The 13,715-nt window shown below is 42.5% G+C and overlaps 1 protein-coding gene across 1 annotated transcript in view; it reads right to left on the bottom strand.

Moving 5' to 3' along the window:
- Positions 1–13,715, bottom strand: part of Znf697 (zinc finger protein 697) — a 28,587-nt gene that overhangs the window by 5,009 nt on the left and 9,863 nt on the right. The window contains exon 2 of the mRNA XM_047516058.1: positions 1,114–1,354. Within this exon, the coding sequence (XP_047372014.1) occupies positions 1,114–1,354 (241 nt within the window). The remainder of the gene's footprint in view (positions 1–1,113; positions 1,355–13,715) is intronic.

Genomic DNA, 13,715 nt, shown 5'->3' with positions numbered 1-13,715 from the left:
AGAAAAGTCTAGGCCACCACCACCACCAAAAAAAAAAAACAAAAAACAAAACAACAACAACAACAAAAAAAAACACCCCACTTGGCCTAACCAAGCCCCTGATTGACTTTTAAAATGCCGTCTGAAAAAGGTGGCACAGGGGCAGGAGGCTGAAATGAAAACGAAATTCCATGCATGATTATGAACCCAATTTTTTAAAACTGCAGTCTGGTACCACTTAAGGTGAAACAACAAACTAAACTCACCTTAAAGATTTGATTATGAATGGGTGAAGAAAGTGGTAATAGAGGGGAAAAGCATGGAGGCTAGAGCTGGTGAGCCCAGGATGGAGCTTGGTTCATGGATACACACCTGTTAGTCTCTAGCTGCTTTATCCCCAAGCAGAGGGCACTCCAGGAAGTTACTCAGTTGTGGAAGATCACATGCTTGTGTGCACTGTGGGGGAGGGCAGCATGGAGTCTGGGACTTTGCCAGGGGGAAAGGAATGTAACCTCATAGCCCTGACCATTAAGTATTTCAGCTCATTTCTGACCCTGGAGGATGTACTCAGGAGGATAAAGCAACAAATGCCCAAAGACAGAAACAAGGGAGTGGATAAAGGCCCAGCTCTCAGGTCAGGAATGGCAAGGGATTTAGTAGAGGAACTGGGCACTTTGGAAATTAGTCACAGAACCTAAGCAGGTCATTGAACCCTGAGTTTACTTATCTGCAGAGGGCGGTGACTATACCTGCATCTGGATACTTTGCTCAGCACTGTGCTAAGTAACTCTTTAAATGCAGCAACTCATTTAACATTTCCAGCAACCCTGTGAGGTAAGTTCCACTGTTACCTGAGTAACTGCAGTGCTGTTACAACTGGGAATTAACATCAGTAATCTAATGCTGTAAAGTGCTGTGCCCATGATGAGCCTCTTCACCAATGCTTACCAGCCTAGCTCACCTCAGACTGGATGGAAAAAAAAGGATGCTCTCCAGGACCAACACAAGAAAGGCCATGTTAGTACAGAATCCTGCTTAATGGTCTCTAGAAAGCTCCCCACAAAGAATGCTGCCTCTGGTTGTAATTCTAGAGAGCAAGATGTGAATGTAGTGGGGAAATTCCCACCTTCTCACCTGTGCAGATGTCGGACACTACTTCCCTCTCCCTTGAGTCCTCACTTAGAGCTTCATCCTGTGGGTTGGAGCCCATCTTCTGCTCCAGGTGGCCTCTTTCTTCTGCCTCCTGTGAATTAGAGCCCATTCCTCTGTCTTCTGGGTCCCCTTCCCTGTCCTCAATGTTCTCAAAATCAGAGCCCATTGCTCTGTCTTCAGAGTCCTGGTGTTCACACATACCCCGATTATCTTCTTGTTCCATCTAGGAAGAAAAGAACAAGGGAAGTGACCAAGGATCCCTGCTCCAGACAAAATACACAGAAAGGTCACATCAGCCTCTACTTGTCTGCTCACCGTGTCTGACCTTGATGTCCCCATCCAATAAAATGTCTAGACTTCCAAGCCCCAGATGGCAAATCTCTATTCCCCACCCCATGTAAATTTAAGGTAAACAAGTGGGTGCAAAGGAGGATGTGTAGGTAGTGGAAGAACAGTAGCAACCTCATTCTAAGGTCACATGGCAACACTCACTGGACCCAGACTTGGTCTGCTCCTGTCTATGAAGTAGATATTTATAAGTGGGGGTTAGAGTTTAACCATGAGGTAGGCATCCTCACTTTTATAGCTGAAAAAATTTAAAGTTCAAAAAAAGAAGACCTGATAGCCTAAGGCTGCATAACTTATAAGAAGTAGAGTGGAGACTAAACCAATTTTTTTTTATCTCAAAATCCTATGCTTTCCTTACTCTATTTAAGCTTGTCCTTCACAAGCCCATAATACTCTTGCAAGTATTTTAGCTAATTATGAGAGGGCCTTCATGGAGCCAAAGGAAAAGTACAGTCAGGACACCAGAATAACTAACATCAGTATAGTAACTTCCTACTTAAGACCCTGTCTTCAGTGGTACACCAACTCTGGCTTTGTGACAATGATCTGCTGCATTTCTGGGAGCAGTAAGCCAAGATGATTGAAGCTTTTTAGCAGGTTTGTTGGGGCAGGAGGCAGAAATGCAGGGGCTTCCTAGATTAGAATCCATTTCTGTGCTCCTAATTACATATTTCACATTATCTGAATTGAAAGTAAGCTTTAACAGGAACATGCACAAGGGACAACTGATAACCCTTCTACAGAAAGGGCCAACATGTGAACTACAGGAAAAAAATAGCATCAGATTCCTAAGCCTTCTGTAGATTGTTAGGTTTACATCTCAAATACAAAGGGCCCCCTGCCAAGACTGAGCATTTGGGCCAAAAATAATTTATTTCTGCCATCCATCACTCCCACAGCTGGGCTCAAGGCAGCGAAACAGTTTGTAGGTGGAAGAACTTGGACTATGACTTTGTGAGAGACTACCACCTCTCTTCACTACCTCAGCAGTCCCAAAACTGGAATGCAAGAATATGGCTGATGGGTCCAGTCCCCATGCCACTAAAAAAAAAAAAAAAAAAAAAAAAAAAAAAAACATAAAGCCTAAACAAGATGCTTTTTCCCTTGACTGGGAATTTTTCCTGCCTCTGTTGAAGCCTTCCCTGAGGCAACCCTGGCTCTGCAGACCCTTTGGAGTGGAAAGCGGAGTTACAGGCAACGGAAATTCCTCTGGCTGGGTCAGCCTCTATGTAGAGAGCACAATGCATATCAATTAACCTCTCATTGTTTCAGAGTCCTCATCAGTGGAAGGAGGTTAATGTTACTTAACCTTGCTCACAGGGAGAGTGTCTGGAGGAAACTAATTAAAATGCACTTTGGAAAACACTGCTGAGAATAATTGATGCTTTGAGTTTTACAAATGTGAAATACACATTATTCTCTTTTTTAAGTTCTAATGCTGGTCCAGCACACCTCAAAGATACGCTGGCTCCTCTACAACTTTGGATACACATCACCCTGATAGCATATTATATCCTTTTCTCAGTGATGATGACATAGTCCCTAAATTAGAATGAACAAACAAACAAAAAATCAGGCTCTTCCCTTAAATATTTTGGGTGCCTGAGGATGATCAGTCAATAGTGCCCTGCAATATAGCTGAGTTCCTCTAGAAAGCACACCATTTAAAATGCCAGGTTCTCAACACTCTGGTTTCTTCTGTTAGGCTGTAGGAGAAAGATCTCCTTAAAAGCATGAACCTTTTCAGAGGCATAACCCACAAGAGACTGTTGTCCCCAGTCACTTCTGCCCATCACTCTTGCCTTCTGGATGCCAGATTTGGACTCAAGTCTACATTTAATGCTCCAGAGGTGTGGAGAGGCAACAGTCGGTTTTATTTATGGCCTGCTGCTTTGCTAGTGTCCGAAGGCAGCAGAGGGGATGGGTGTTAGGGAAGGGGGAACTAATCAAAGGTTTTTGCCAACCCAAGGCCAGCAAGAACTCCATACCAGTAAATTAAGCACGCCACCAGAAACTCATAAAATGGAAAATTTCAGTGTCCAGCATGGCCTAGATGGGACCGTAGCTCTCCACCCAGAAAGGTGGGGCGTAGCAGACCAACCTGGCAAGCACGGAGCAGGGCTTCACCTCTGTGCCATGACCTCAGAAATGGCAAGAGTGGAACAAGAGGACATTCTGGTTTGTGATTTCTTGCAAATCAAGAGAGCACTCACACCAGAGAAGTTAAATTCAGAAACAAGATTTCTCTAGATTTAAGGAAGATGAGATGCATGGGAGAGCCAGTGCCCGAGTGGCCCACTCAGGGCTGGCATATGAATTCACAATGCTGCCACACTCAGAATCAAGGCAGGTACTGAGCTCCAAAAAACAGGGTCAGGTATGCTCTGAAGAAAGCCAGAGCTCCTGTCATCCAGAGGCAACATTCATGGCACAACTACTTCAATCTGCTCAGGGCAAAACTGGGAGTCTGTACCAGCAATCCATATTCAGTTCCACTCATGATATCACAGGCTGGGGTTTGGGCAACTGTCGTCAAGTCATGGAGAAGGCCATTTGGAGGTAAGGAAGGGATAGAGAACTTGATAAAAAGTAGCTCATTTAAAAAATTACCTCTTTGTTCATCAATAGATGTATGCTAGCATATATATTCACACATGAATACACAGGCTCAGAGAGGGCAACTAGAAGAATATTTATTAAAATGTTAAAAATCTCTTGTTCACTTTCGGGGGTTTTGCAGATATTAACTCACTTAATCTTAACAAAAATCCAATGAGGTTTGCTCTTTCCAGCTTCACAGACCAGAAACAGACACAGAAAGCCAAGGTCATATGCACGCTCACCTGCAGAGCAGGGTCCATACCCTGGAAGTCCAGAGCCAGTACCCACGTTCCTAAGCAGCTTCTGTTAGTTTGGAAAGTCATGTCCATTTTGTGTGCATCTATATTTTCCACAGTAAACATGTATTTGTTTTTAACTAGGAAAAAGTTCAGTATTATTTATAACATGGTAAAATGTATTCAAGAAAAAAATCTATGATTTTTCTAGAAGCAACAAAAAGACAAGAAGGAGTATGATTACCTCATTCTAGAAGACCTGATTTTCAAAAATGTTATCTAGGCAGTGGTATAACTAAAGTGTCAGTCAGTAGATTTCAAGCACACTTTGTTCCAGCTCCTTCCCCACTCATTCTCAAAATAAAAACTAGCAACATGTTTTCTTGGGCAAGGCCAGGGTTGGATAATGAGTGGGTAGCAGGGCAGTTTGATGGCTTTATGACCAGATTAACCTGGGTTCAAATTCTCTGCTCTTTGCCAGATATTTGACCTTGTGCAAGTTGCGTGACCTTGCTGAATTCAGATTCTACATCCTTAAAAACAAAGATGCCCTCACCTACCTTGCTTGGGTGCTTGAGAACCATGTAAGATTGGTGTTTATAAAAGCCACTGGCACCTTGGAGACACAATAAATGGTAGTTTTACTAATATAGTAAACTTTAGTCAATATCTTGATTTTAAAAATTACATCAGTTCACAGCTCTATTCACTGAGAATGGCCTCCGATGAGTACATGCAGAGCTTCCCTCAACCTTGCTGCTAAAGGCTCAATGAGCAACCCACCAAGTGAAGCCAAGATCCCAGGAGGAGCTAGTGGCACAGGGGAGCTAGGGAGAGGGGAAAGTTTATAGCTGCTGAGATATATATATATATATTTGAATGGGGATTGGGTGGGTGCTTCAACAAACCCTGACCAATACCATCTGCAAGGGAGCTATCCACCCCCTAGTCAGAAAGAATAGAAGTACAGAACAACAGGGTAGTAGGAGCAGCCAGGCAGACAAAATTAATTCCACATTTCATTCTAATCACTAATGGAGACAAAAAACTGTAAGCAGTAATGGGAGAGAGGCCTGGTTAGGAAGCAGCACAACCACTGTGCTGTGAGACTCTGGGTATTTGCCCCCTCCGGACATGAACTCAGGTAAGTTCATCTGGGGAGACATTACGGTCAGGTTCAGTAGACAGTTTCAGCTCCAGCATGGCAACTCACACCCCACCCCCCTAAAGATCCCTTACACCTTTATATGGCCTTTGATGTGACTGCAGATCACATCAGTCAGCGTGGCAGTGGGCAACCTCCCCAAGACTTCAAATCCCAGTTTCTATAACTTAACAAAGTCTCAAGTCAAAAAGAGAGAACATTCGTCACCCTATAAAGTCACTCTGCCTTCTAACTATACTCAACCCTACTGAAAATACTAACTAATCAGCTCCCTCTGAAAACTTTGCTGCAGATGTGATAAAGTATCTTTGAAAAAGAAAAAAGAGAGGGAGGGAGGTGGGACAGGGGAAGTGAAGCTAGTATCAGAGCCAGAATTAGAATTTAACCTGAGATTTTTTGGCATATTATCCCATCTCTTTCTTTTGAACAGAAGCCCCACTATGAATTTAACTGACTTTCCTGTGAGGGGGTAGAGGTAGACACACACCTCTCTCACACCTTCCTGGATTTTACAGAGAGAAACCAAGACTGGGAATAGTAGCAAATGTCCCAGCCTCTAGAAGATAAACCACTGCTAAGCTCTCCGTCTTGGTAGCATTTTGTTGTTGTTTTGCAGGACCCCACACTGCCCTGCCACCTTCCTGCCACAATGGGCCTGAGCGGGCAGGAGGTAACCTTCTGCAATCAGGCTGGGAGTCAGTGTTCCATCTGAACAGACCTATGTCTACACTACAATTCTAACAGATCCCTCCCCAATGGTAACTGCAGGTAATTTGGGGTGACCATTTTTTGTAAGAACACTAAACAGGTGGTGTATCTCCTAGCCATAGTCAGGACTCAAACTATCTTTTGGCATTTTCCCCTCTACTGGCTCCTCCTCCACATGGGAGCAGCTGGCAAGAGCCCTGGACGGGAAAAGCAAAAGGGAAGGACAGATTGCCACCACACCTGGCAGCACTAGCAGAGGTGGTCCAGTAAAGAAGGAGCAGGCCAGTGTAGAACAGACCTCCTTGCCCAACCCTGAGGACCCACGAAGCCCCCAGCTGGTCTGGCAGGGAACCATGCTGAGCCCAACTGCCAAGTGGCTCACAGCCAGGCCGGCAGGGCTGTCATGTCAGGGAAAGGAAGCAACCGGGTGGGCAGTGGGCCAGAAGCGACTCCCACTCAGCCGCCTCCAAGCCTCAGCTCCTTTCCTGTCTCCCACTCATCTTGCAGGTCCCTTCCATACCTCCTCAAGGGGATGCTGGGAGGGCTAGCAGCAGTTGGAGGCTTCCTCCAGCTACTTCCCATACCCGCTGCCCACCACTCTCTCCCAAAGGAATTTTCCATACCAGAGTCCAGACAGGGACACCTGATTGGATAGAAGTCTGGAAAAACAAATTTAGCCCATGGTTCAAAGGTTGACTTCAAGACCATAACTGGGGTCTAACCACGGATTCCAGGGGGTTAATCATTTGTCCATTTAAAATACCAACCAAGTAAACGGTCAACTAGCCTCATGGTGAGCTAACATTCAGAAAGATCTTAAAAAGCAAAGCCACCTCACTACCTTTGCAAGGCATGTCTCTAGATCAGAGAGCAACAATCTTATACAGACTATGTCCCCATCCAAGGTAGGCAACTCACTGTCCCCTTAGCTGGCTTTCCCAGTCACACACAGATTGTCCAGCCCCAAATGCCAGCCTCCCAAGTGGCAGACGGCCTGTAAGGTGAACATTAATTCCAGACAGAGAATGCCAGAAGATTACTGCAACTAGGTGCTGACCGCTCTCCAGACAGCAGAAGCTAAAATAATAAGGTTTCTGCCTTGCGGTTGGTGCTGTTTTACCTGGAGAGGGAAGTCCAAGTTAAAAAGAGAAGGGTACTCACCCAACATGCACAAGATACTAGGTTCAGGATCCAGCAACACACACACAACTAAGGCAACAGAGAAATCAGTCTACAACCCCACAGGTCTGCACTAGTCTGAGACTCCTTCAATCTTTGTGGTCAAGACTAGTACAATGTCCTTGGAGTCAGGCATTCCCTGTCCATTAATTGGGTTAGGGCCCATCAGCTTGTCACAGCTGCCAAGCCTCCACCACCATCACCACCCAACTCCCTTGCAAAATAAGACTTACTGCAATGCAGAGACAGATCTTTAGTACCCTTGAAGTTATACTCTGCCCTCAGATTAAAAGTCACAAAAGCTAAAAAGGTCCTGATGGAGGTATGTACTCATCTACATTTTATATTTTACTGATTAGAACATTCTACCTGATACATAGGAATCCCTTTGGTGATTTTTTTTGGGGGGATCACCTGTGCCATCACTACCCTTATCCATTAGCTTGTTTGGCTTTTTTCTTTTTCTTCTTATGTAGCAAGGGCAGTCCTCAGTAGAATGATCCTCACACAACTTTTTCAGCAGCTGACTCAGATGTTCAATGTTTGTATTCATGAAATAATAGACCTTGGAAATTTTTTGGTTCAAACTCCTTTTACAGAGAATAAACTAAAGGTAAGAAAGGGAGAGCACCAGAGTTAGAGACCAAAAGGCAGGTGACTAGAAGAGTTGTGGCCAGAATCTCAGTTTCTGATGACCTTGCTAATGATCTTCGCATCTCTTTGATATAAAAAGCCTCCTTAAAAAATAGTCAAATAAATCTGGGGCATACATCTGCCCCTTTTATCCCCCCACTCTGTTTTAGTCAGGTTTTTCCCAGAGAAACAGAACTAATGGATGGATTTGTATTTATAAAGAGATTTATTATAAGGAATTAGCTTTTGCAGTTATGGAGGCTGGCAAATCCAAAATCTACAGGCTAGGCTGATAGATAGAAGACCAAGAGAGTAGATGCAGTTCTTGGTTAAGGGTCATCTACTAGAGAAAACCTGTCCTTGCTCAGGGAGAGCAGTCTTCTTGTTCCATTCAGGCCTTCCACCAATTGGATAAGGCTCTCACTCACACTATGGAGGACAATCAAGCATTACTCAAAAGTCCACTGATCTAAATGTTAACTTTATCCAAGAATAATGAAACATCCAGAATAATGCTCAGTCACATATCTTGACACCCTGTGGTCCAGTCAAGATGACACATAAAATTAATATATAACTTAGCTAAAAAGCACAGTCTGCAATAATCCTATCATAATTCAAAACTTACTCATGAAAACAGCTTATTTTTCAAGAAAACCATTACTACATACAAACACTTGAATAGAGTTTCAGGGATATGTGCTGAAGACAACAGTGGGGAAGAATCAAGATTAATCTTAAAGTATACACAGACACAAGTCAGAAAGAGGTACAATTTAATAATCCATGTTGCTAAAAGAAAAAGAGATGATATGGAGTATTAATGAACAGGCATGTACTGGGAGAGTTAATGCCAGAATCTAGAATTAAGGTGGCCAGATGGGGCCAAGTAACCTCAGGAAAGCTTTCCCAACCCAGAGATTCTGTGATCCTCTTTCCACTGGAATGAACAATCCTTGAGAGAATGCGCCTCACAACAAAAAAAGAAGTGGTGTTAGGACATTTGATCTGTCGCCTCCCACTGCACATTCAACAGGAAAACCCGCCCTTCCAATTCTGCCCAGAATAAATGGTGTTACTGATGAAGAATGGCTGGTGTATGCTGGCTGGCCAGGAAATGCACCCAGTAAGTGACACCTCTGCATGTAACTGGCCAAGGTATCTTCCCACAGAGAGCAGGGGGAGAAAGCTACAGAAGTCACCTGATGCCTGAATTGTCATGCCTAATCAAGTTTTAAACTCCACAGCTATATTGTTCTCCAGATAAAGTAAAACTTTAGCACACACTTAAAAACACCTCTTTAAAAATAACATACTTGTTTTACCCATTTCCTTAAAAATAACAGATAAGCAAATCCCAGACCGTAGAAAACTAAAACACATGATCCAGCTTCTTCAATAACAATATAAAACAGTGACAAAAATGGCAAAAAACAGAAGGAAAACCTTATGGGTCAAAAACCTAAGTGCTTATCAACCAACTTCCACGTAGAGACCTTGGATGAATCCCAGTTCAAATTAACAAACTACAAAAACAAAGTACAGGACAACTGGGGGAACTGTGAATGTTGATTAGATATTTGGTATTAAGGAATCATTCATTTTTAAGGTGTTAGTATTGGATTAAGTTTGCAAAGAGTTCATACATCTTTACTATGTGAAATATTTATAAGTGAAATAATATGTCTAGAACGTGCTTCAACATATTTCCAAGGCAAAGGAAAACCAGGGGGTGTTGATGGAACAAGATGGGCTGTATTCCAACCACTGTTGAAGCTGGATGGCCATATGTGTAAGTCTATGATACATTCTCTTTTATCCACTTTTATATTTGCTACAAAGCTTACTAACAAAAGAGTTTTAAAATGGAAAACAAATTATATTTTTTCTCATATTTAGGATCGATTATATTCACTTAAGTTATGAGCAAAACAATAAAATGTCAATGATTTCCACAAGAGGAACAGCCTGCTTTTACAAATCATGCCAAATGCGGAGAGATTACTATGTTCCTGAATAGAGCTCATGGGAAGAGGGGACAGGAACAGTGAAGTAAGAGACTATGAGAAAAAAAAATCTTAAGTTTGATGTTTTTGGGTCTCCCCACTCCACCACTTTTTATGAGATTCAGGAATAGCTGTTATGTCCAAAATAGAATCAGAATCCTGTTTCCACTTTTATCTACTTTCATATTTTTAAAGAACTCAAAGGATGCTGTCAGCTAGGGCTTATTAATTTCCACCATTAATTCAGTAATTCTATACTCAAAACCAAAGGGAAATAAACCAGGCTAGAGGCCCACATGACGACAACCCTTGAGGAATTAATTCAGGACAGTCAAACTGAGGAAATGATGGGAGTATCCCATGGATTAAGTACTTCAATAAAGGAACATCCCCAGAACAATCCTCAAATGGAATGAGAAATATAAGGGCATGCAAAATGAAAGGACGATGACAACAAGAGTGATGTATGAACCTTGAGATGAACCTTGTCAGGAACACAATTACTTCACTAGCCAAACCTGAGAACTTTTAAATGTAGAGAGTGTCCTCTTCAGAGAAATTCAGAGGATGCCATCCAAACAGACTCATACCACAGTACAGAGACAAGAGCTACAAGGTATGTTCCCACTTTATTTTGAAACCAAAAGCTTGCAGAAAATATCTGAAAGAAAATTCTTTCAGGCAAACAGTGCACACAACTAGTCCCCAAGACGCAGCTTTCCTTTAGGAAGTGATGCATCTGTCTCAAGAAGGAAGCTGTAGATGTCCAGGGCTCATTCATAACTTGAGCACCACAGTCACTAAGTCACTCGCCAGGCTCTGTCTACTCGGTTTCCTTATGCCCCTCCTATTTCTAGTTCCTAGCATTTCCCGAAAAGCAGCAGCACCACCCAAACTTGTAAACAGAATGTTTTTCCTGAGCATGGGTTCTGAGCCTGGGTTCTAAGCCTTCAGAGCTCAGGAACACCCTGAAACCTTATGTAAATGTGTATGTGGACACTTTCTTCCAATGAGAAGGCCCACAGCTTTTCCTTGGACCCTGAAAGAATCCATGAAACAAAGACAAAACAAACAAAAAACCTGTTATAAACCACCCCTCTAAAGAACTCAAAATACATTCCAAATCATTAAAATATGTCAGAAGTGATCCAGAGAGTTTTGGGGAAGGAGAAGAGCAACTTTGCCACTGTGTACCACAGATCTTTTGCTGGGCTGGCGGAGAAGAGAAAATAATGGCAGTAAGCCCAAAACCAGGTGATAACACTGACTAGTACATTTAAACAGGGGATGGAGAAGGAGGGACCAAGCAAAGGAAAACTGCCTGATCCAGTCTGTGCTCTCACCTAGCAGCCTATTGCAGATGAGTCCAGCAGTGAGGATCTAGAAAGGAAAAGTGAATCACCCTGAGTACCCCACATAACAGCAGACATGGGCTAGCATCTCAAATTTGGTTTCCTTCATCCCTTGATACTTAACCAGACATAGCTAGTGGTGCTTGGCTAACTGGCACTGGAGATGTAGGCCTCCCAGCATCATTAATTCACCTGCTTTTCACTTCCTAATCATTTGTGTTATCTGGCAGGTACATTCACAGAGAGGGAATTTGCTCTTGGAGTCACTAATACACTGCCTCTCTGGGATATATTCCTAATTTATAAGTCTGACCCTGGTTTTATGGCTCCCCAGCTGCTTACTTGGGCAGTGAGTCAAATCACATTAATCAAGCCATAACCTACCCAGTACACAAAACGCTTTGTTAGTTAATCCTCTTCTCAAAGGAAAAAGGATTAAAATCTGGCCAAAGTCACCAACTCATTCCTAACAAAAATCTTCAGTGTCAGCAAAGTCATCTTGCCTATAAATAATATCATGAGAATTCCTGGGTAAAGAAGGGGATTCTAAGAGTTATACAAAACGCCAAGATTGAGAGACCTAGTTCAGGATTAACAGTAAGTCAGGAAAGTACACTGGGGGGGATCAAGCAGCCAGCTCATCCAACATGACTCCTTAGGACAAATCCTGTTTTCTCAGATTCACCTTCTTTTCCTTGACATCTTTTGCCCTGATTTAATAGCTTTGCATTGGGGCTAAGGATATAGTCAGTGGTAGAGCACTTGCCTAGCAAGGTGAAAAGCCCTGGATTCAATTCCCAGAAGCATAAGAAATTAATTAGTTAGCTACTTTGTATTCCCTGCATGAGAGGATGTATAGAAGTGGGCTAGGTGTCGGGGGCAGGCAACTAACAAACTAAATTTTGCTGAAGAGAATATATTCACAGATGATGAGAAAGTCTCACCACTTTGGAGTAAAAATTTCTTTAAAGGATCTCCCATTTTCCAGACAAGAAAAATGAGGACCAAAGATGATATAGACTTTGTTGGAATTCATGAAGGCATGCAGTTGGTGGAGAACTGGGACTATTGCTCAGGTTACCTGACTCCTTCTATGCAAAATCTCCCTGCACCGGGCACTCTCCAGTCTGTTCTGACATATTTATGAACTTAGTGCTCTGGCTTGCTTGCATGAGAGTATTTTGCTGCTGCTGTCTTCCTTTTTTTTTTTTTTTTTTTCCCTCTTTCTTCTCTTGCAGACTCCTGTTAATATTCCCCTGTATTGTAACTTCAGTAAGTTTTCCTTTAAGAAACAGAAAATATTCTTCAAACTTGTATCTGACCCTCTGAAATGGTCTCTGACTTAATAGGTTTGGGATTATCTATTGCTTTTACTACAGAAATACAGAATATCGTGTTGGCTAGAAAAAAGCAACTGTTTGAATCAGCACTTACTTTACTGGGCTATTATGGTAGACAACAAATAACTTCAAGTCCTTGCTATAGTATTTGAAAGGAAAGTCAGAGAGAAAGGAAAACAAAAAGCCCATGAAGCTATAGAGGTAGTACAGACAGTACTGACTATGCCATTTTAAAAGAATAGGGGTATTTTTGTTCTTGTGTTTTGTGGTGCTGGTCCAGTGTCTTAAACTAAGCTACACCCCTATCCCTCCAAAAGGATCTTTAAAGACATTCTTCCATTTAAACTATGAAACCCTCTCATTAAAAGAAGACTTTGTCATCCTGCAGTATCATTTTTTTAAATGCCTAAAACCAGTCACAAATTATATATTATATAACATTTCCTCCCAGTGCCATTTTTTTGGCCAGATAAGTTTTCATTTTATTCTTTGCTTTTAGTACCCAAGAATTGAACCTAGGGGTGCTTAATCACTCACTGAGCTACATCTCCAGTCCTTTTTTTTATTTTATTTTATTTTTTTTTTAATTTTGAGACAGGGTCTCACTAATTTGCCTCGAGTCTCCCCAAATTGCTAAGATTGGGTTTGAACTTGTGATCCTCCTGCCTCAGACTCCTGAGATGCTGGGACTACAGACATTCACCACTGCACCCAGTCCAAGTAATTTGGGGGTGGGGAGGGGACTTGGGATTGGACCAAAGGCTCTCTATCCCTGAGCTATATCCCCATTCCTTTTTTAAAGTTTTATTTTGAGACAGATCTTCTAAGTTGCCCAGATTGGCCTTGAACTTGCAAGCCTCCTGCCTCAGCTTCCCAGGTAGCTGGGATTATAGGTGTGTGCCACTATATCAAGCTAAGGTTGAACAAATCTTTCAGGCTACTGGGTAAAGGAGGAAAAGTTGCCAGTGGGTCCTGGTCAAAGCTAACATCATCACCCCACATACCAGCTTCCCCAC

Source organism: Sciurus carolinensis, chromosome 1 (assembly GCF_902686445.1).
Source record: "Sciurus carolinensis chromosome 1, mSciCar1.2, whole genome shotgun sequence".
NCBI classification, from domain to species: Eukaryota; Metazoa; Chordata; class Mammalia; order Rodentia; family Sciuridae; genus Sciurus; species Sciurus carolinensis.
This window is presented reverse-complemented; position numbering and strand designations above follow the sequence as displayed.